The sequence below is a fragment of the Vulpes vulpes genome, chromosome 10, assembly GCF_048418805.1.
Source record: "Vulpes vulpes isolate BD-2025 chromosome 10, VulVul3, whole genome shotgun sequence".
In the NCBI taxonomy this organism is placed as follows: domain Eukaryota; kingdom Metazoa; phylum Chordata; class Mammalia; order Carnivora; family Canidae; genus Vulpes; species Vulpes vulpes.
In genome coordinates this window covers 23,591,889-23,613,997 of record NC_132789.1, presented here as the reverse complement: position 1 = coordinate 23,613,997, position 22,109 = coordinate 23,591,889, and the positions used below count along the sequence as shown (strand labels likewise).

The 22,109-nt window shown below is 46.9% G+C and overlaps 1 protein-coding gene across 1 annotated transcript in view; it reads right to left on the bottom strand.

Annotated features, from left to right (window-relative positions):
• The window catches only part of ZNRF3 (zinc and ring finger 3), a 154,409-nt gene extending 132,674 nt beyond the window's left edge, over window positions 1-21,735 (bottom strand). Inside the window, exon 1 of the mRNA XM_072723137.1 lies at window positions 21,111-21,735. Coding sequence (XP_072579238.1) covers window positions 21,111-21,410 — 300 coding nt within the window. The 5' untranslated portion in view covers window positions 21,411-21,735. The remainder of the gene's footprint in view (window positions 1-21,110) is intronic.
• Window positions 21,736-22,109: the final 374 nt, after the last annotated feature.

The following is a 22,109-nucleotide window of genomic DNA, read 5'->3' as shown; positions in this document are numbered from 1 at the left end:
TGCCCAAATTTCACTAGCTAGTGACACAGCCTACTTATCCTATCCAAAGTGGACTTGCACACTACCCAACACTACTTCAAGATGTGCTCCCAGGCACCACTACCTCATCTATAGTATGGCCAGCGTGCACCACGGACCAAGGGACAAAAGGATGACACCAAGATGCCCAAAAGAAGGTAAATAAACATAAGAAGCTTTTCCGAGGTTCTCAGGAAAGAAATCTGGGCTTCGATTAATTCTCAGTTGACTCTATGGAGCTGACCTGCAGCCAACAATGATATACCGCCTTCTCTCTGGAGAAGTTCTTCTGAACTATCCTTTCAATCAGTTGTTGTGTTAGTTGAATATAAGCTACTTTTAATGTGAAGTTAAACACACTACTTAAAGGGAGCATGGCTGAATATAAATGACCCACTCTAGTGGTGTCCTCCAAGAGAACCACGTAAAAAATTAACACTATTTTCACAGTCCAAAAATAGAGCAACATCTTAGCTTCAAATCACCAGTGTATTTAAAAAAAAAAAAAAAAAAAACTTCCCATCAAAAGCTCACTAAGTCAACAAAAAAAGGTCACAGAAATGACCTGAAATCTACCTTGGTGAAAGGCTTACCTGAGTTAAGTATATAAGGACAATAGCCAACAGGATTTCATTATATCTTTTGTTCCCATGTATTTTTTGTTAAAATGATATATTTTGTTAAATAGCTCATCAACTAACTCAAGTGAATACTAACATCCACTCTGGACCACGCACTAGGGCCAGTTAAAACATTCTCCAGCATAGTCATCCCCATGGCTTGCAAAGGGGCAGGGGGGTGGAGAATGAAACTTAGGTTTCAAGACAGCCAATGATAGAGCAATGAAACTACCGAGAAAAGAACCTACAGTGTCTATAACCAAATCTGAACATGGCACTGGGTTGGAAAACCAAATCAAAGCAAAATCTGGTCAACAAATCCCCATGGAACCAGACCATGAGAACCAGCGCCCACCAAATGGGCACTCTGGGGGACCAAAGATCACCACCTGCTCCCTCAGCAAGTCGCCTGCCCATTCTCAAAGACCATCAAGTTCTCATGTATAAGAGACTAGAAAAATTAGGGGAAAATTATATAAGATTAAAATAATAGTTGAAGGATAGCACAAAGCCATGCAAGATAAATTGCCCAATGGGGTGTGTCTGTGCCATTTGGCATCTTGGGGGTTTTACGTGAAAATGACTTCAGGAAATCATTCTCCAGGTGGCAATTAACATTTTAGCTCAAATTCCAGCCACCCCACTCCCCCACCAAGGTAAAGGGAACTTTTGGGAGGGGGTAGGGAAGTAATCATCGTGACTCAGACAGCCTAGCACAGAGTAAACATTCAGTATATATCTGCTGGATAAAAGGATATAAAAACCCAAGCCAGTGGCTCTGCCGTGGGCCCCTGCTAAGCAGCAGCACCTCTCTCCACCGTAGCTGCCAAGTTTACCTGATGTTTTTTCCTGAAGGACTGTGAAGTCCCCGAGAGTGGTTCTATAGCCACAACAGCCACTGGTGCCAACACATACGAAGCATTTACGGTGTAACTTATGTATACCATCTCACTTAATCCTCACACTCCTTTGGAGGTAGAGGTACAAGCTATACTGTCGCATGTTAGAGATGAGGAAACAGGGAGGTAGGCTGACCTGGCCAAGATCAAAGGCAGTGGCAGTGCTAGGATGCCATCACAGGCCTATCTGGCCCCAAGGCTGTGCTCTACATCTCTGTCCCTTGCATGGCAACAGCCTGGTCAGCTCTGAACTCTCAGAATGCAACATACTGTAGATTTTAGCCTCAAGAGGTTTTCTTAGCTGTAAGGGGTCGGTTAGTAGGCTGCCATGGGATTTGTCAACCTCAAACTGCCTTACGGTGAGATTGTAAATGCACTCCTGAGCTACAGGCCAGCTCTCCTTTCACTAGCCATGCTAAAACCTCTCTGCACGTTGGTGTCCTCATAAAAAAAGAAGGGTGAAACCTCTTATTGCTCAGAATCTTCCTGAGGATCTAGCGAGACCCACAGCGTAAAGCCACAAGGACAGTGTCTAACATGGCATTCATTCGTTCAAATGTTTTATCAACCACCTACGTGACCTTCAGCCCTAAAAGGCTTCCTTGTAGTAGGAGGTAGAGCCAGCAATGATGGTGGCAGCCATGGAAAGTTCCGAGCTTCGATCTGACAGGTAAGTAACAGCAGCTGAGAGTTCAATAATTTGGGATTGTTCATAAGCAGAATGTTTACCCAGGGCCCAGGCTGAAGAACCCATCGTTCTCTGTTCTGTAATTTGTTTTGATTGGTATGAAGTTTTCTTTTCCTTTTTTCTTAATGGTTTAACAAATCTGCATCTCAACTCTGTTTTTCCCATCCCTGAGACTGAAGCCTATGATTCTCTATTACTTTCAGCCAGTAAGTCTAGCAGAGCCAAGTGGAGCAAGCCTGCAAAGATCAGGAGAGAGTTCTGTCTATCTGTATTCCCTGCCCCAGCTACAGCAGTATCTGCTGAATTTACATTATAAATCATAACTCGCTGAGGCCCAGTCAACACGCACAGGCAGGGTAGGACATCATAGCTTGGTCATCCATTAAGAGACACCTCCACACACATTGCCCGGGTCTCCACACTAAACTGAAAGCTTTCAGGTCAGCCAGAGAGCAGATTCCTAAGCCAAATCCAAAAAAATTCAGCCTCTAGAAAGTCAAGGGACGAATAGAAGTGCCTTAAGCAATCTCAAGTAGGCAGGATGATACAGAGAGGTGGCCTTTACCAAAGAAGCTAAAGGAAGGGTCAACCTTGTGTGAATACAGCCAAAGAGCCTTCGCCAAAGCTGCAAAGGAAACAAAAATAAACCAACAGGATAAAAGGAAGGCTGTTCCATGAGGAAGAACTTTTGCTCCAGTTTAAAAAAAAAGGGGGGGGGGGGAGAGAAGAAAAGAAAAAGAAAGCACACACTGAAATGATCTAAAGCTGCCTATAAATATTTGGAAACATCAAAGGCGGTCCTGTTAAATTAAAAATGCTGTCACACAGATAGGAACTAGCCTCTAGCACTGCCAGCTTCAACATGTGAGCCTGTGATCTGAGGAGTGAGGGCTCAGCTCCTCAAGAAATCTGATTCACTAAAGAAAAAAGTGAGTGAGCAGTTGAGTTTTAATAAGGGCATTAAATACCTGAGGAATGAGCTAATTAGGGTTTAACTCTTTCAAGATTGTCTGGGCTCTTAAGAACGGTGTAAAGTAAGCTCCCTCCAGAATCTAGTTAAATCGGCCTCGAAACCTGCAATGTAAAAGAAAAGTATTAAAATAGCACCTTAGGACTTCAAAGCTGGTAAATCCCACCAGGTCCCCTCAGATCGTTGGCAGAGGCCAAGTGAAGAGAAAAGAGGAGGCTGACCCAGAATTGTTGTCTGAGATGAGGTTAGTTTGCTTGTTTATTTAGAGGCATTTTTTTTTCCCACTTGGACTAGATGAGAGCAAGCTCACTTTCTAATACCAGATTCATTCTACGAGTCTGCCCTTTACCCAAGACACTCTGGGGGTGTCGAGTGGGAAGCCCTTCATCTACCAACTGGGCTCATTCACTCACATGCCACACAAGACATTAGGGCTGAGCCTCCCCAGACATGCTCAAGGTCACTACAGGAAGTCACCCAGTGATTTCCCTGCACACATTCTGGATCAGAATCCTAAGAAAACCAGGAAGAGTCCCCAGTTAGGAAAGTTCCATCCGGACCGCAGATCCTTTGAGGAGCAAGATTCTTCGGTCTTGAGGTAGAAAGAAGTGGGATCTCAGAGACAGCAAGGGGAAAAGCTCACCTGCACAAAAGGAGAAGGGGCATCTTTCCATCACCCAGTCTCAGGAATGTGAGAGAAGTGGGTAGACAGAGATGGAAACTACCTTCTCCATTCAAGGAGAGGAATGCACAGCCCAGTCTTGGCGGGGGGGGGGGGGGGGGGGGAGTTAAAAACACATACACACACACAACACAAAACCCCACAATGCACTCCTATCATTCCCATTTTTAGAAAAAGCCAATGTGTCTAATTTGAGGGTTAAGATTAATAAAGTATTTGCTTTGGCAAAATTGCACACTGGATCAAACCAAGTGCTGAAGTCACTTGTGCTTGCCACAGGCCCCACATAATTAGGCCCCCAGAGCACAGCCTTAGCATATCACAACATTCCACGTGCCCTGGCCGGATCCAGAGGAGCAGTCAACCACCCTGCTTTCCTTCAGGGCGGCCGTGCCTGTATTCAGGCCATGCGGCCTGAGGAACAACAGGCAGGGTAGCCTAGAAACCCAGGCTCCTCTACCTAGGACTTACAGTTCACATGTATGTGTGTGCACACATGCCCAAACTGACAGAGCTTGGGCTCGGAACAACGATCTAGCTGTAGGATGTAGGGGTGAGCAAATGAAGCTGCAGCGAAGCACACCTTCCAGGAAACAGAGGGAGTTGGGGACCAGGGAGGAATGAGCCTCCTGAGCCTCTTGCACAAGTCACTCTGGGGAACCCATGTGGCCCCACCTAGGGAAAAGGGATACAATCTAAGTGGTAAGACACTGAGCACGTTAAAAAAAAGATACCCATGCTATGATTTCTTCTCAATGAGTAGTACCTTTGGATTCTTTAACCTTGATAAACTACTGGTTTAGAATAAAAATGTTCAACCATTTGAGAACTATAGCATGTTAGGTACAGGTGAGGGACGTCATGAAACAATGTGTATCATTTTATTCATCATCATCCTCACCATCACTAAATACCAACTATATGCTGTGAGTAGCTCATTTATTCCTCATAACCACTCTAGGAAAAACTTATCTCCATTTAACAGATGAAGAAACTGAGACCCAGAGAGGCAGAATCCCTTTTCCACAGCAGGTAACTGGGTTCAGACTAAGGCAGTCTCTTCCATCAGCAAAGGAAATCCAGGACTACTGCAAAATTTACAACTTGCTTTAAGGAACCTGGCAAACCCTGGCTGTCTACGTAGCAAAGCTGGGTGTCTACTGCAGCCATGTCAACGTTCGATGACATGGAAGGGTCCTCCCCACTCCTCTCCAATGCAGCTGGCTCAAGGTTGTCACTTTAACACAGAAGTAAGGAGAACTTTTTTTTTTTTTTAAAGATTTTATTTACTTATTCGTGAGACAGAGAGAGAGAGAGAGAGAGAGAGAGAGGGGCAGAGACACAGGCAGAGGGAGAAGCAGGCTCCATGCAGGGAGCCTGACATGGGACTCAATCCCGGGTCTCCAGGATCAGGCCCTGGGCTGAAGGCGGCGCTAAACCGCTGAGCCACCCGGGCTGCCCAGTAAGGAGAACTTATACCCAAATCAATTAAGAGTCTAAAAGTTAACTTGTAAGTTGGTTAGGAATACACGTGTCTCTTCTCCCATAAAATGGTGGTTGTCCTTTCTGCTCCACAAAAAGCTTACCCATATAATTAATGATGTGGCCAAGTTTGGGGAACCCCACTTGAATCAGCTCATCTCTTAAAGGTAACACAAAGCAGAAATGCAGCCAGAGCAGAGGTCAAGAATCTGCATACTAACTCCTTTATGTCCCCTTGGTATCTTGTTTCCTAATGTTACACACAATTCTAACACACATGGTTCCCTGGTTTTCTAGAAATGAACAACAGAAATCATAAGCAGCATACAAGAACTACTAAGAGAGAGAAGCAAAGGAGAAGAGTGAACAACTTATGCAAAGGTCCCACATCAGCTCCCAGGGACACAGCCTCATGCACTGAACAACTCTAGGGGGTGCCCTTCATATCTGTGGTCACCCTGGATCTAAGTTGTAACCAATTTACAGCAAACAGGTGTCACGTATATTTAGGAACTAAAAGCTATTCCAAATTCAGATAATGAGACCCTATAGTCTGGAGTGGAGGAAATGTCACAGGACTGAGACACCAGCCCTGCCCTGAAGGAGGATCCAATCTAATGGAGAGTCACATAGCTGGCCCCAAATCAGCAAGTAAAGATTAAATGTGTGGTCAGCCTCCCCTTTTGAAAGCTTCCATTCAATGGGTGGGTGCAGGGGATTGCTTTTTCTGTTTTGAACCTGAAAGGCAAGCCCCCACACACACACCTAAGACTGCTTGACCTGCTGAGCCTGTCCCAGCCTCCAGAAGTTCAGCTCTCCTTCTGTCAAGAAATCCTAGGACAGTAGATGGTGCCTCAAGTCCCATCCTGCTCTGCCAGTCTGAGGCCCCAGCTGGGCCCCTGTCTGGCCTACTAGACCTGATCAATTCCCTTCCCAACATTTCACTGCATAACACCAAGCACTGCAGAATTAGTCACACGAGACACCATCTGCAAAGGGGCAAACAGCGTTCCAGTGTGGGGTGCCAGGGACACAACCCTCCTCCTCCTGTCTTAACTCAGATTCCCAAAGCTTGAGAGCCAGGCTTCTGAAGATCCCACCCATGGGTGATGGCTCCTACAACCACGGTCTTTACTGAATATACAAGAATAAGAGGCCTTCTTCGAATAGGGAGAAGAGCTGGAGGGAGAGGCCTCCAAACATCCACCCCCAACTCATTCTTCTTTCCTCCCACTTTCTCCAATCAAACATTACTAGGTTAAAGTTATCGCAGGGCAGGGGATGTTGGCAGGGAATGAGAGAAGTGGTTGGTAATATTAGGAGATAGAAGATTCCCTATTTACCCTGCAGCAAGTGGGAAAGACATCTGCATGAGACCCGCCATATAACATCCGCAAGTACACAAGAGGATGATGAAAACAGCCTTGCAAAAGTAAATTAAGAAAATTAATTAACGTTATCTAAGCATGTAGTAAGAATTCTAGAGTTTTTTACAACATCTTCCTGCAGGGGCACCTATGGGGAATCATTTTACTTAGAACATTCAAAACCATTCTGCCCCCATCCCATTGCTGTTTAAGAGCCTCCCCCCTCCAAAAACAAGGTTGGCATGGCAACCCAAGCACCAGTCACCGTGGTCCCTAACCACATCCGCCAGAGCTTGGCATGCTGAGGCGTGTGCCAACTCTGTTGTCTGTAGGGCACTCCTGGCCACAGTACACAGCAAGCTATAATCAAGGCAGAAACCAGCACATTCGTATAGAACTCAGCTCAACATAAATATTCATTAAATGGGAAAACCTATGGTGATGCAATGTTGAGACGGCAAATTTAAACACAAGAGTCAGGAAATGCAAAAATTACCACTGCCACTGGAACCTGAAATCACCCACACGGCACATTTAATGCCACAAGTGAGTTTATGTGTCCTGGAGATTTAAACCTAGTAACACCGAAAGTTTAAAATTACACATTAGCTGTTTAATTCCCTGAATGGCATTTGCTGATGGGCACTGAACATTTCCAGAGTGGACGTGCCATGAAGAGGCATGGAGGAAATCCTTAGTATAAGTGAAATATAACAACACATCATGGAAAGACCCTAGAATCTTCCTGAAGGTCCCAGTGCCCAGATGATAGCCACTATTCCACAAGAACCACAACAATAACCCCCTACAAAAAAAAAAAAAAAAAGTCAACATGCCAACATGTTCATAACGAAACAATAATTGAATAATTCCCAGATGTTTCTAGTGAACCCCAGGAAGAGCAGAAAATCAAATGTTTATTAAATTGAAATTTTTTCCACTCTAAGGCTGCTGGCCTCTTTAGAAATACTACTGTAGGGCAGCCCAGGTGGTTCAGAGGTTTAGCGCCGCCTTCAGCCCAGGGCATGATCCTGGAAATCCGGGATCGAGTCCCAGCATGGAGCCTGCTTCTCCCTCTGCCTGTGTCTCTGCCTCTCTCTGTCTCTCTCACAAGAATAAATAAATAAAATAGGGGATCCCTGGATGGCTCAGCGGTTTGGTGCCTGCCTTCGGCCCAGGGCGTGGTCCTGGAGCCCCGGGATCGAGTTTGCGTGGAGCCTGCTTCTCCCTCTGCCTGTGTCTCTGCCTCTCTGTGTGTGTGTCTCTCATGAATAAATAAATAAAATAATAAATAAATAAATAAATAAATAAATAAATAAATATCTGATCTAAAAAAGAAAAGAAATACTATTGTAGTCCTTTAAAACTCTGCCTCCCACCCAGCACTTAAAACACAGGATCAAGCCCCATGCCAGAGCTTCCAAAGGGGGACAAAAATGAAGTAACGATGTGGTACAAATTTAAGGACCCACATACAGTTGCCTCTGATGGGTCGTACTAGAGCTACATATAAGTTTTGCTATTCCTCAAAAGTACCCATTTTCTTTTTTTTTTTTTTTTATTTATTTATGATAGTCACAGAGAGAGAGAGAGATGCAGAGACACAGGCAGAGGGAGAAGCAGGCTCCATGCACCGGGAGCCCGACGTGGGATTCGATCCCGGGTCTCCAGGATCGCGCCCTGGGCCAAAGGCAGGCGCCAAACCGCTGCGCCACCCAGGGATCCCAAAAGTATCCATTTTCTAAGTGTCACCAAAACATCAACCAAACTTAAACACACTCCCTAAAAATCTACAGTCAGGCTGAGATATTCTCTTCTCCAGCTTGGTTTGGACACTGCACCCAGGTAGTCACATAACAGGCTGGAAGGAGTTAGAGAGGACATCATCCCCTTTTCCAGACCTGGGGAGCAGGGCCAAGGTGAAATTACTGTGAGAGTCTGGTCCATCCCAACTATTTGGAATAGCCCTAGGACACATTCAATGTCTGCAAGCCACTTGTGAATTGTTTCTACAATCATAGAAAGTTCTCCCTCAAAAAAGCCAAGTCTTTTTCTGGCCATGCTGACATCCCCATTGCTAAGTATTATGATCTAGAAGAAGGATTTCAATTCAGTAAATATTTGAGAGTTGTATCGCAGGGATGAGTAAGACCCAATCCCTGTCTACTGGGAGCTGTGATTTCGTGGGGAAAAGAAAACATTAACAAGGGAATAACTACAATGAGGAATTTAAGATCAGCTGCCAAGTGAAGGACAGAGCACTTTGGTTCAAAGGAACACACTGGTGGAAGAGGAAACATGTTATGGGAAGGACTGGACATGTGACCCCAGTGCAGGTGACAGCCCTGAGAGAGGGAAAAGGCGGGGTTGGGAATGTGGAGGCCTGGAAATGTATTATAACAGAAGGGCACTCAGAATGAGAGGCATAAAGGACAGCCCAGGACCCATTAGGGAACCAGGGTGGAATATGAAGGACCCAGGTCTGTAGCCTAGAGGCAATAATGAGAGGGAGATTGGAGAAGGCCCAGGTCACCTAGCTCAGCTAGCTAGTCAACAATGGGATGGTACAGAAAGATTTTGATCAAGGTTATAATGAAATCCACCACCACCATGGAAAGATGAATCTGGTGAAGAGAGGAAGAACTGACTTGAAGAGCAAGATGTGAGGCAGGGAGACGAAGAGACAGCATCTGGCGTGAAGAGGGAAAGTCAGCAAGGAAAGAAAAATCAAACATCTTGAGTGCACCATTTCCCTTTGACTTGGCCACAGGCTACCTTGAATTCAACTCTGAAAAAGCTTTGCCAGTCAAGCTTGCAACACTCTTTACACACCATTGGCTGACTTGCTTACCACCAATTCCAACAGAGGCGCTTTCTGAAAAGATGACAAATCTCTAGATACCCCGTGTCATTTCCAAAAAACTGTATAAAGGGGCTGAACACACATGTCAAATGCATTTAAGTAAATGTGTATAATTAGGTACAAAGAGAAGCACTCCATGTCAAGTACGGGACAGACCCTGGCAACCATGATAACCTGAAAAGCAGCTGGCCTTCTGGGACAGAATCCAGGGAAGACCACTCCCAGCTGAGAGAAGAAACAAGATAATACAAGTGAAAGTACACTGGGGACCCTAACCCACCAGGCACATGAAAGATTTTCTGGAACTCAACCACCGGAGTGGGATGCTGTCCGAGAAAGACCAGCACTGGGGAGCCCCAAGACTACATTTCTAATCACCGCTCCCCTTGTTAAACAAAGGCTGTGGGCCCTCATGCACAGTCCCCTCACTGTAAAAGGACAGCTAAGCCACAACATTTCCAGGGTGCCCTCCAGCTCAAACAGTAATTCTAGAGGTCAACAGAAACCAAGGAGCAAAAAGAGAAGAGGGATAGAGATCTTAATGAAGACACAGGTCAAATGATGTCAGCCTTCCAGGAGAACAAGAGAAAATGGAAGCCCCTGTAACAAAGTAAAAAGAGCACTCTGGTCACACAGGGCCATTTAGCCTTCCCCAGGCTCATGGGGTCCACCGAAGCATCATCATACTGCCACAAAGGTACATCAGACACATTGCATCAGTTGAGGAGGGAAAGAAAGGAGGCTCACCGAGCACAACTTAAATGCTTCCAGCTTCAGAACTTTCAGAGGAAGGATGGCAAACTCCAGTGCCTAGAGGGGCCAGGCGTGAGTAAATATAACTACCAGTGAGTAAAGTGAGCCAAAGCAATGCAAAAGCGGCTGGTGAACTGAAGGGCCCATGCCCCATCTTTTTTTTTTTTTTTTTTTTTTTCCCATGCCCCATCTGAAGGGCACAGCCGCTACTCCCCAGGACAGGCTAAGCTAGTGCCATGCAGAGCAGTAGACCCAATGTTGCCAGATCTGTTCATTTTTCAAGAAGCACCAAAGCCCTAGATTTTTATGTAAAATGTCTAGATTTTTAACAGGGATCCAAAAAAAAAAAAAAAAATACCAGGAAGCTCTTTTCAGTCCTTGGTCCTGCTGTTTAGAGCAGCCCTGGCGATCTGACACTTGGCTCTACTTGCATCTCTGCGCACCACAAACTGACAGCGTCACTCTGCACCAGAGGACAGATTCATATGGCCCTTCTGGACCTAGCCTGTTCATAAGCAGAGAGCCTGATCTACGGGAAAGCAGCAGGGCCCAAACCAATGAACACAGGGGCAGCACCCTCCTGGGCTGCAATCTGCTGCCACAGGGTGTGCCGACAGCACAGTGGTGCCTTCCACGAGGTCTTCTCTAGGCCTGAGCACAGCCATCTGCCTGGACAGCCGCCCTGTCCCGGCCCAGAACACAAGGGCAGCCTGCTGCTCTAGAATCATGCTCAGGTACACCTACAAGGGAGGACCCAAGTACCACGCCAGGGACCTTCCCTTTGTAACAGACCTTAGTCATAACTCAGATCCTCATGGGAGAGGAGAAAAACTGGTACTTTACTAAGCACTATTAGAAATAGACTTTTACTTATATGGAGCTGCCTTTTGGATTTTTGTTGTTGTTAGAAACTGACACTATCTGTTAGGACCAGGAATAGGTGGAAACTTGAATGCAACATGGTAGGGAGTATATACTAAAACCACTCTTTTGCAGAGCAATCTGACAACACATAGCAGGAGCATTCAAAATATACCATGTGACCTCATGGTCCTAATTCTAGAACTTTATCCTGTGAAAATAAGGAAGGAATGAAGTATAGTCATTCCTTAGAATAATGGAAAACAAGAGCATGTTACATAGACTCTAAAAATGTTTCAGAGCATTTAATGACAGGAAAATACTCAAGGTGGATGAAGGGTTATAAACACCAAGTAATACTTTCTCACATTTTCTTTAGAATATCTCCAAGACCACAGGGAAATGAAAGGAAAGCTGTACCAGAACACAAAGGTTACAGAGGTTATCTTTAGGTAGTGGGATTCATTATTTTCATTAATACTTTTCTGTATCTTCTACAATAAACGTGTATTATTTTTACAATTAAAAAAAACTCACAGGAGCTCCTGGCGGGCTCAGTTGGTAGAGCACGTGACTCTTGATCTTGGGGTCATGAGTTCGAGCCCCACACTGGTTACAGAGATTACTTAAAAGTAAAATCTTAAAAAATAGTAAGTTACAGGGCAGCCCCGGTGGCGCAGCAGTTTAGCGCCGCCTGCAGCCCAGGGCGTGATCCTGGAGACCCGGGATCAAGTCCCGCCATCGGGCTCCCTGCACGGTGCCTGCTTCTCCCTCTGCCTGTGTCTCTGCCTGTTTCTCTCTCTCGCTCTCTGAATGAATGAATGAATAAATAAATCTTAAAAAAAAAAAAAGTAAGTTACAGATGATTTTTATTTATTTAATTTATTTATTTTATTTTATTTTATTTTTTTATTCATAGAAACGCAGAGAGAGAGAGAGAGAGAGGCAGAGACACAGGCAGAGGGAGAAGCAGGCACCATGCAGAGAGAGCCTGACGTGAGACTCCATCCAGGGTCTCCAGGATCACGTCCTGGGCTGCAGGCGGCACTAAACCGCTGTGCCACCGGGGCTGCCTGATTTTTTTTTTTTTAAGGGAAGATTCTGGCCCTGACTAGAAGCAATGTAAATCAAATCTCTTCTAACATTTTTGCCTTATCCACCAAGTCCTCAGGCAAGCAGGTCAATGAGCTTTGGCTTTAGGTAACCCAAATTCAATCCCAGCTCTGTGGCCTCAAGATGCTTACTCTGACTCTCAGCCTCAGTTTCCTCTGGCGCTAATTCAACTGCCCCAGTTTGTATGAGAGAAATCACAGAAATAACACCTGAAAAGCACATGCTATATCATGGATGTAGAAAAGGCTGTTTTCCTCTACACTGTATCCACAGGAGAAACTCAATAAATGTCTGCTGACAAGTTAGCGTACTTAAACTCAAGTAAAAAATCAAATTTTAATCAAATTCTTACAGCACCAGCTAGGACCTTACACACACCCAATTGATCATGATCCTTACTCTTTTATTTTTACTATTTTTTCATTTTTATTTTTTTAAAGATTTTATTTATTTATTCATAGACACACAGAGAGAGAGGCAGAGACACAGGCAGAGGGAGAAACAGGCTCCATGCAGGGAGCCCGATGTGGGACTCGATCCTGGGTCTGACTCGATCCTGGATCTCCAGGATCACACCCCAGGCTGCAGGCGGCGCCAAACTGCTGCACCACCAGGGCTGCCTATTTATTTTTAAAGTAGGCTCCATGCTGGGCATGGAACAGGGCTTGAACTCATGACCCTGAGAATCAAGACCTGACCTAAGATCAAGAGTCAGACACTTAACTAATTGAGCTACCCAGGCATCCCATCTAACTAGCTAGGTAGCTAGCTATCTACTTATTTATTTATAGAGTGGAGAGAGAGAGAGAATCTAAGCAGGCTCCATGCCCAGCACGAGCCTGATGTGGGGCTTGATCTCACCACCCTGATGTCATGACCTGAGCCAAAATCAAGAGTCAGAAGCTCAACTGAATGAGCCACCCTGGCACCTCTCCCCGCCTTTTTATTTTTAAAATGCAGCAGCTTCACCACAGAAATCCCATTCCAACATTTTGATGTAAAAATGTTACATCAAAGTGCTAGGATCCTCAAAGTCTATTTTCACCAAATCAAGTCTACACATTGAGTTTCTGAACAACCATATCACACTGGCTGCTAGAGAGAGAAGGGGATTAATACCAAGTCTTAAAACACATCTTAAGTGTAATAAAAATAAAATGTTCTCCCTTGAACCACAATAGGCCAGCTGACCTCATTCTCTTCACACTATCATGAGTCAACAGAGCTGCTAAAAGTCAGACTTTAAAACATCTCATTCAAGCTACAAATGGAACAAAGAACCTCTACTCTTTACCTCCTCCCTATCCTGTTTGACAGGTATAAAAAGGCACGTCTCCACAAAGGGGTTATCAGCTTTAACCTCAAAGGTAGGTAAAAATGAGTCGGAAAAGACCAGAAGGCTCAAATCCACATACTATGTCATTACATACATGTTTCTTCAGAATGGGCTACCCAGACCTAAACTTTGCACCCCGGGCCAGGTGTTCCCTCGGCATCCGGTAGCCATGGAAGATTTGTGGCTTGCATGCTGTCTGCCCCCTACACTCAGCTGCCTGTGGGTGGGGACGGTGACCTTCCTCACCCCCAACCTGCCACCTCACCTCACCCAGGGTCTGGTGGACAGGAGGCAGCAATGAATGTCTGTTGACAGAAAGAACACAGCACCTGTAGTGAGTTTCTACCCAGAAGGATGACATAAGCAGGGAGAACCCACAGCTTTAGGTTCTTGAAATCTCTTAAATCAAATAGCTAGGGGACATGCAGTCTCTGCGAAGTCAGAAAGGCGCTGAACATGGGATGTGATTTTTTGCAGAAAGCAATGCAGACTTCAAAATGGCTCTAGAAAGTCAGCCACAGGAAGGAGGTGTGTCTCACACCAGAAATCCCTTAGATGCCAGAACACTTACAAGCCACTCCAACTTTCCCAACAGCCAAAAAAGTGACAGTTGTATGCTTCAAGTCATCGGTCCCTCTTCCCAAACTTGGCAGACTGGCCCTTCGTGGGAAAAACAAGTTAGTATGAGAGAAGGAAGGAAGGAAATAAATCTCTGTAAGCGTAGAGCATCTTCTTAAAGTTATGGATTCACTTGTTGGTTAGTGATCCTGGGTTTATACCCGACTCCAAACTGCACCATCAGTTCCCATAATCTCATTCCAAGCAGAAGCAAGTGCCAAGTGAGGCAGTCTTGTAAAAACAGAAATGGCTTAGAATCGCATGGACCTGGGTTTGAATCTCAGCCCTACTGCAGACATGCTCAGTGATATTGAAAATAACTTCAAAAAAAAAAAAAAAAAAAGGAAGAAAATAACCTCACTCTCAGAGCTTAGTTTCCTCATCTGAAAACCTGAGGCATGCCATCTAGCTCACCCATGAAATGTGAGCACAGCACTGTGCCCAGAGCCAGGCACACAGAAACATTAGTAGCTATCTTATAAAGCTCTGACAGAGGAGAAGACTGAGCAAGTCAAAATCTAAATCAAAGGTGAAAAGCAACCATTTAGGGGCATCTGGGTGGCTCAGTTAAGTTAAGCATGTGCCTTTGACCCCTCATAGGTCATGATTGCGGAGTCCTAGGATGGAGCCTGCTGTCAGGCTCCCTGCTCAGCAGAGAGTCTCCTTGTCCTTCTCCCTCTGCCCCCTCCCCTGCTTGTGTCCTCTTTCTCTCTCTCAAATAAATAATAAAAATTTTAAAAAAGAAAAGAAGAAAGAAAAGCAACCATTTAAACCCAAAGTACAATTTAAGAAGGCCTGGCTTTTCCCAATTAAACACCTGATTCTAAAGCATGCTTCTGCATCTGCATTCTCTGGCAAACTCAGCTGAAGGACAGAAAGACTCCAACCCTGGGAGTCTGGAGACCCAAACAGTTATCAGGGTCATCTCTACTCTCCACATGCCCTGGGCAAGGCACTTCACTTCTCTGGATCTCCTTATCTCACACATTAAAGGGCTGAATCTGTTCTTCTGATTATCAAGATTGATTTAAATGTCATTTTTGTCATGAACTGTAAATCCACATTCTCCAGACTTGGGAAACATCAACAGGAAGCAAAGTTTTCACATGGTATATATTCAGATTAATGATGAATCTGAATTCCAAGCCGTGACTGTCATTTCCACGGACATTAAGGCTTGGCTGTAGACTATTCTTCATGGGTTTCTGCCCATCCATAACGGCTGTCCACATTATAGCTTTCTTAATATTCTGTGTTTTATCAAGTAAAGAACGTCTACAAACCCTTATAATGCCAGGTATCCTGCCCCTTGACATGCACACACACAGGTTACTCTCATATAACCTGTAGTTATAAAGCCAGTGGACCCACCAGAACCAGAGAGAGAGAAAGGTCCATTCTTTCCATCTAATCAAGCAACTTTCTGGAACTAACAACAAAAAATGAAAAATAATCCCAAAATTTATGAGCTATGTCACAGGAAGTTACTTAATTCCATTAAGACCCATTGCCTGCCTGCTGTTCATTCTAAATCCATCATTCATTCACCAACTGTGAAGTGTCTGATAAATGGCAGACACTAGAGATCCAGGGATGGATCCACGGATGAGCAAAAATAAACATGCCAATAGGGCCACAGTCCACAAGAGAAGGTGTGAGGAGTTGTTCTTAAGGCATTTCAACATTGGAAGATGCTCCATTTCATTTCCCAGTAAATGATGAAAAGGAACACATTTACAGTCAGCTTTCCCACATGCTACATTCAGATCGCCACCTTCTTGCACTTCACTCTCTAAATGCAAATATTCGTTGAGGGGCTATTTTCTCACTTCACCCAAGGATAATGCATTTAACTAGTACCAGATGGATGCACAAGAGAAAAGTTAATTCATTATAGACAATGGATGTCTTGGGAACTAAGGGCCCAATTCTGTGGGGGAACCCTCTTGGGAAGGATTATCACTTATCCATACACCTGTCTGTCTCTATAAGAGACGGCAGACTCCAAAAAAATAGCAATACAGTGTCTGAAAATAGGGTTTGGTAAACATTTATCAGATGAATATGCTTGATGGAGACACACAAACCTGTAGACTTCTTTACAACTCTTGCCAGCCTAAGCTCCAAATTCTTAGTAATGGACTCTTTTGGTGATGGGTATTAAAGCAGTGCTCCTCTTTTTCCTCTTGGGGAGAAGGGGAATCCCAGAAATCCCTCAACAGGCAAAACTGTGTATCTTCTCAAGAAAACAGAAGAGCACATTCACAAGTGCATTGCATCTATAATTTCAGGTGTTGGGACACCTGGGTGGCTCAGCAGTTGGGCATCTGCCTTTGGCCCAGAGCGTGATCCCTGGATCCTGGACTGAGTCCCATATCAGGCTCCTTGCAGGGAGCCTGCTTCTCCCTCAGCCTCTGTCTCTCATTGTGTCTTTCATAAATAAATAAAAATCTTAAAAAAAAAAAAATTCAGGTGTTCACAGGCCCTCTCTGGAAGTCTGTGACCTTCAGATTAAGAATCTCCACACTACACTGTTAGAAATTAGACTCAAAATAATGCCCAAGCCTAACCAGCCAAGTTCTATTTATTTGGCAAATATAGGAGCAAAGGGGCCAGACAGACCTGGGTTTTGACCCAGATTTTCTCATTTGCTAGCTGGGTGAGGTTGGGGAAGTCAAATCACTTTTCTCGGCCTCAGTTTCGTCACCTGTAAAATGGGTTAACAGTAGTTGCTAATTCCATGTTAAAGTCAGGATGTGAGGAATAAACACATGATGTGCTTGGCACAGTGCCCTGCACACAATAAATGAAGGCCATCACCACCTTCCCTCTGGTCTGCAGATTTCATGCTTAAACCTCCCACTCCCATCTGCATCTCCATTCAGAGCTGCATTAACAACTCCCATGGGATCTTAGAGAACAAGGCAGAAAATATGAGTCCCTAAGCATTAATAAGGTCACAAAACACAGCCCTAACATTTTCCCCCAAATCAAACACTTGGTTTTAACCTATGAAGGCCCTCTAACAAGACAGTCAATCTCTTTCTGTGTAAATCCAGGTCAGCTGCCAGCACACAATTGTTCTATTAGGCCAAGTCAATTTTTAGAGGCAGGCCTGTTAACTTAAAATGGAGATGAAAAGAAAAGTGTTTGATCAAATTTGGAACTGCAGAAACACACTGACAGGGAAACAAGACAGAGGAATTAGTTTCCTAAAATTACTCTGTGATGCCCTTAGTTAATATTGGATATTTAAGGATGTCACTCAGCCCTTCTAACCCACTACCCGGCTTCCCCCGACCCCTCATAGCTAAAGGCAGTGAGTGTCTTAGTTCTTAAATGTTCTCAACTTTCCTCTGCTTTCAAGACCATTCAACACTTAACCCAGGATCCAGAAAGACCAATTTTAAAGTCACACAAAACCGATCATTCAGAGTCCTTCTACAAATGAATTTCTCAAGCGTTTCTAAATATTTGACTTCAAGGGGGAAAAATGCATTTCCACTTTAAAACAATCTTTCATCTCTAGCGATGCAAATTTTCTTTGTTTGTTTAACCAATCCACATACCACTAGCCAGTGTTTAATCAGGCCTTTATTTAACATCACTAACCATGTGAGGTGCGTGGACAAGTCTGAAAGTTTCAGATAATGATCTCATAATAGCAACAAATTGGTTCAAAGATGAAATATGTATCAATATGTCTAAGAACCCTTTAAAGTTCCACACTTCAGAATGACAGAACTGTAATTAATTCCTCTGGCATTCACACTGTTCACACTGTACATCTAATACACTTATGAGCAAATGGACTTCAGTGCTGCATGAATAAATAATTAATAGCATTTCATATCCACACATTGTTTTCACTACTTTCAGATGAAGATGTTAAAAAAAAAAAAATCTCTCTTCTTAACAGAACAGAGTGGTGACCTTGCGAAAGTTACTTAAGCCTAAAATGCATAAGGAGAGAGAACCAAGAATCCTGGTGACTAATACCAAGGTTTGAATTACTAGCTCTCTTTGACACCTACACTCACACTCTAACACACACACACACACACACACACACACACACACACACACACATTCTTAATCAGGCCTCCCCTTCCCCTAACCCATGCAAATGACTGAACAACAGGTACTCTAATTAGAAGTATCTGGGGCAAACCAAGACTACGATAAGGTATCTCCTGTCATTGTACCTAATAGGGAGGGAGGAAAAACAGTAATACAAACCAATTTCCTATCTTAAGAATTCTTAGAGGAAAGAGACTCCCAAACAGGTCTTTTTCTCCCCTTAACCATGAACAACAGTGCTACCAAATCCCACTGGAAATAACACAAGCAAAGCTAGAGTGCTACTATTTAGGTTTAGTTATAGGAAAATGAGCCTTGCTCTGACAACCATAAAATATTAAATAGCAAATCACACAGGGTTATTTTAGGATAGTAAATAAAAGGAGGTTTGAAAAGTTCAACAAGGCACTTAGAAAACATGATTAATCTGAAGCTAAACACCAATTTGTTTCTTCTACATTCTCATTTTTCATACAAAATGTTACATTCCCTCTCAGCGGTTCTGAAACACCAGCTTTCCTTACAAAAACATTTTTCAGGGCTGACAGGAGCCACGCCAGTTACTTCAATCGGGCAGCATTCGAAGAACTAATAAAAGGATGCCAGCCTCTGTACACACACAGCCCTGAAAGCCATGCTGAGCTGTTCTCTAGAGTTGAGAGGTTCAGCAAGTGGCCCCCACAATAAAGTTATTAAAGATATGGAGTGAGAACACCGAGAAATGACTATTCAGACAGCTCAGATAAACTCACCAACACTGTGCAGTTATAAAGGAATTAAGGACACCTATTAGTGATTGCTTAAGAGGTCAACTTATTAAATACCATTTAAGTCATTTTTCTTTACTTAGCAATTGTTGACTTAATTTGGTGGTGGGGGGGGCGCTAGGCTAATGGACTACAAAAGAGTTAGATAAGCACTTCAAAAAGATTCAAAGAGAATAGATTCCTTCTGCCAAATTCATACATTCTCTCTCTACTCACAAGGATAAAACAGCTACAAATGGTGTGTTTAAACTGCTAATTTTGTATTAAATGGTGAACCCAAGATTATCTCCAAACCCCAGCACTACCCATAATGGACAGCCCGCCAGACAAACTACCGTGGAGAAAGAGTACAAGTTAAAACACTGCAGATAAAAATCACAAACTTCAAAAGTCCCCTTCAAAAAGTGAAGTGCCAGGCTAAAACATCTTTTCTCTTAGGAGGCTGTAAATCAAACATTTCTAAAGCCATCCAGGGCACAGTGAAAGTCTCAAAGAGAAACAAGGAGTTACAGGGAATGAGCTTTAGGATTCAGACTATTCTTGAAGGCTTCCACTAAAACGTGTTAGGAATCTTCAGCAGACCATCTTCTCTAAAGCTTATAGACTAAAGACCGTAACTGTGACATTAGCAAGGGGAAAAGTCCCAAAGCTTTTAACATATGTAGTCACAGGACTCAAACATGTGCTTCCCCTTCTCTTTACCCTGCAGAAGTTTAAGATGAGAGTAAGAGCTCTGTGAGGCAATGCTGCTGATTAATCGCCTGGCAGGGGTGCCTCCCCCCGCCCCCCGCCCCCCCCCCCCCCGCTCGGTAAGGACACACCTCTAAGGAGCCAAGCTGCACAGCTCCCTGTCCTATCCACGTAGGGCTTCGAGTATGCACCACGGGAGGGGAAACGAAGAGGCTGCTATGCAATCATCCATCCAGTTCCCTTCTCTTCATTCATAACTCATCCAAGAGTAAAGCACAGAAGGCCCAAGGCTTGCAGCCCTGGAGCCATCCCATCATCTCCAAAAAGGCTCCGAATCAAGTCAACCATTTCAAATCGCCCGCATCCGAGGCATGCATATTAACCGCCTTAAGTGCGCTGGCAGTCTACTAACAAGTTGATAAAATCATAGCCAAGGAAGCGGGAAGGCATCTACCCAGCTCAGCAACCGCAGAGGCTTCAGCTGAGCCCGTCCTCCAAAGTGCAGGCTCAAAACTCTCCCTAGCCAGCCTTCTTTGGAGTGCAGACCTCTCTCGTGGGGAGCGGGGGGGCTGTCAGTGCGCGACCCTGTCTCCCTATTTCCAGGCCCTCCGCAAAAGTCCTTGGCCCAGGAGCCGACAGGCGGTCTCCCTCCCACCCGCCGTAACCTGAGGCACGCAGCGAAGGCTGCCTGCTGCGGCCACTCCGGGGCTCCCGCGATCCCCGCTCCTCGGCCCGCTCCCCCAGCTCGCTTGCCTGCTGCTGCTTGTCCAGAGCCCTGCAGGGGGGTCAGCGCCCAGGTGAGGCTGGCGGCAGGTTCCAGGGAAGAACCTGGCGTTGTGCAGCCTGCACACAAACCTGGCTGCTCCCAAAAAAGGACATGCAAGGATGCAAAGCGGAGCCTGCGACTGGAACAAGCCGCCCCATCCTTCTCGCCCGTCTTTCCCAAGTTGGCGTGCAACAGGTAGTTCCAGGACTTCCACCTGAGGCAAGGCGAAAGGCCGGCCGCCCACGGGGGCCGCGTCCACGTGAGTCCCCCGACCCGGGGTCTCCCGCCCGCCCCCCGGAGGCCGAGCCCCCACGTGCGCTCGCCCCCCGCTGCGGCGCCCTGGAGGCCGCGTCCCGCCCGCCGGCCCGGGGGGATGCCGCCGGCCTCGCCGCCGCCCCGCCCGCCCGCCCGCCCGCCAGCCCGCGGCGGGGTCGGCGGGCGCAGCCCCCGGAGCCATCTTGTGGCGGCGGCGGCGGGGAGGCGGCGGCGGCGGGGAGGCGGCGGCGGCGGCGCGGGGCCCGGGCGGCGGGCAGCTACCTGCACGATCTCGCCCTCCGCGCTGAGCGTGGCCCCGGCCCGCGAGAAGCGGCCCGTGAGGCCGGTGGTGTAGGTGGTGTAGTCGCCGCTCGGGCTCGACTCGAACAGCACCACCTCCACGAACGCCGTCTCCTTGGCCCGCGCCGCGCCGGGCCCCGCGGCCGCCAGCAGCAGCCCGAGCAGCAGCGGCAGCGGCGGCGGCGGCGGCAGGCGGCGGCCGCGGGGGCCGCGGGGGCGGCGGCGGAGGCGGCGGCGGCGGCGGCCCGGGGCCCCTGGGCGCCCGCCCGAGCGCGGCCTCATGGTCCTGCGGCGGGAGGGCGCGGAGGGCGGGCGCGGCCGGGCATAGTCGCGGGCCGGCGGAGGACCGAGCGCGGGCGGACGCCTCACAGCCCCATCGCGGCGGCGGCGGCGGCTTTGTGGGTCGCAGGCTCGGCTCGGCTCCCCCGGCCGTCGCGCCGCGGCCCTTTCATCTGCTCCACGTGAGGGGTTATCCCCGCCCCGGCAACGTCGTGACCCGCTCTCCCCTCCCTCCCCGCACTCGACCGCCGCGGCCGCCTGGGGAGGGGGGGAGCGGGAGGGCGGGGCGGGGGCGGCGGGGGGCGGCCCGGCGGCCGGACACGCCCCCGCGCTCGCTCCGCCCCTCGCCCCGGCCCCGCCCCTCGCCCCGGCCCCGCCCCTCGCCCCGGCCCCGCCCCGCCCCGACCGCCGCCTGCGCTCCACCCCGTCGTCCTCGCCCCGCCCCCGTCCTCGCCCCGCCCCCGCGCTCTAGCTCCACCCCTTCGTCCGCGCTCCGCCCTCGGCGGCAGACATTTCTCCTCACCGTTGCCAGAGTTCGGCGGGAACCCGGGCTGCATCCTGCTGCCGGGCGACTGCGTTGTCTCTGGAGGCCCCACGCCTGCGGCCCCGTGCGCTGGTTGGGGCCTTGTCCTTGCTGGCTCTGCGGCCCCAGTCCGCGGCTCCCGGGCCCGCCCCCGGCTCGCCACCCTCACCCCCAGCTCT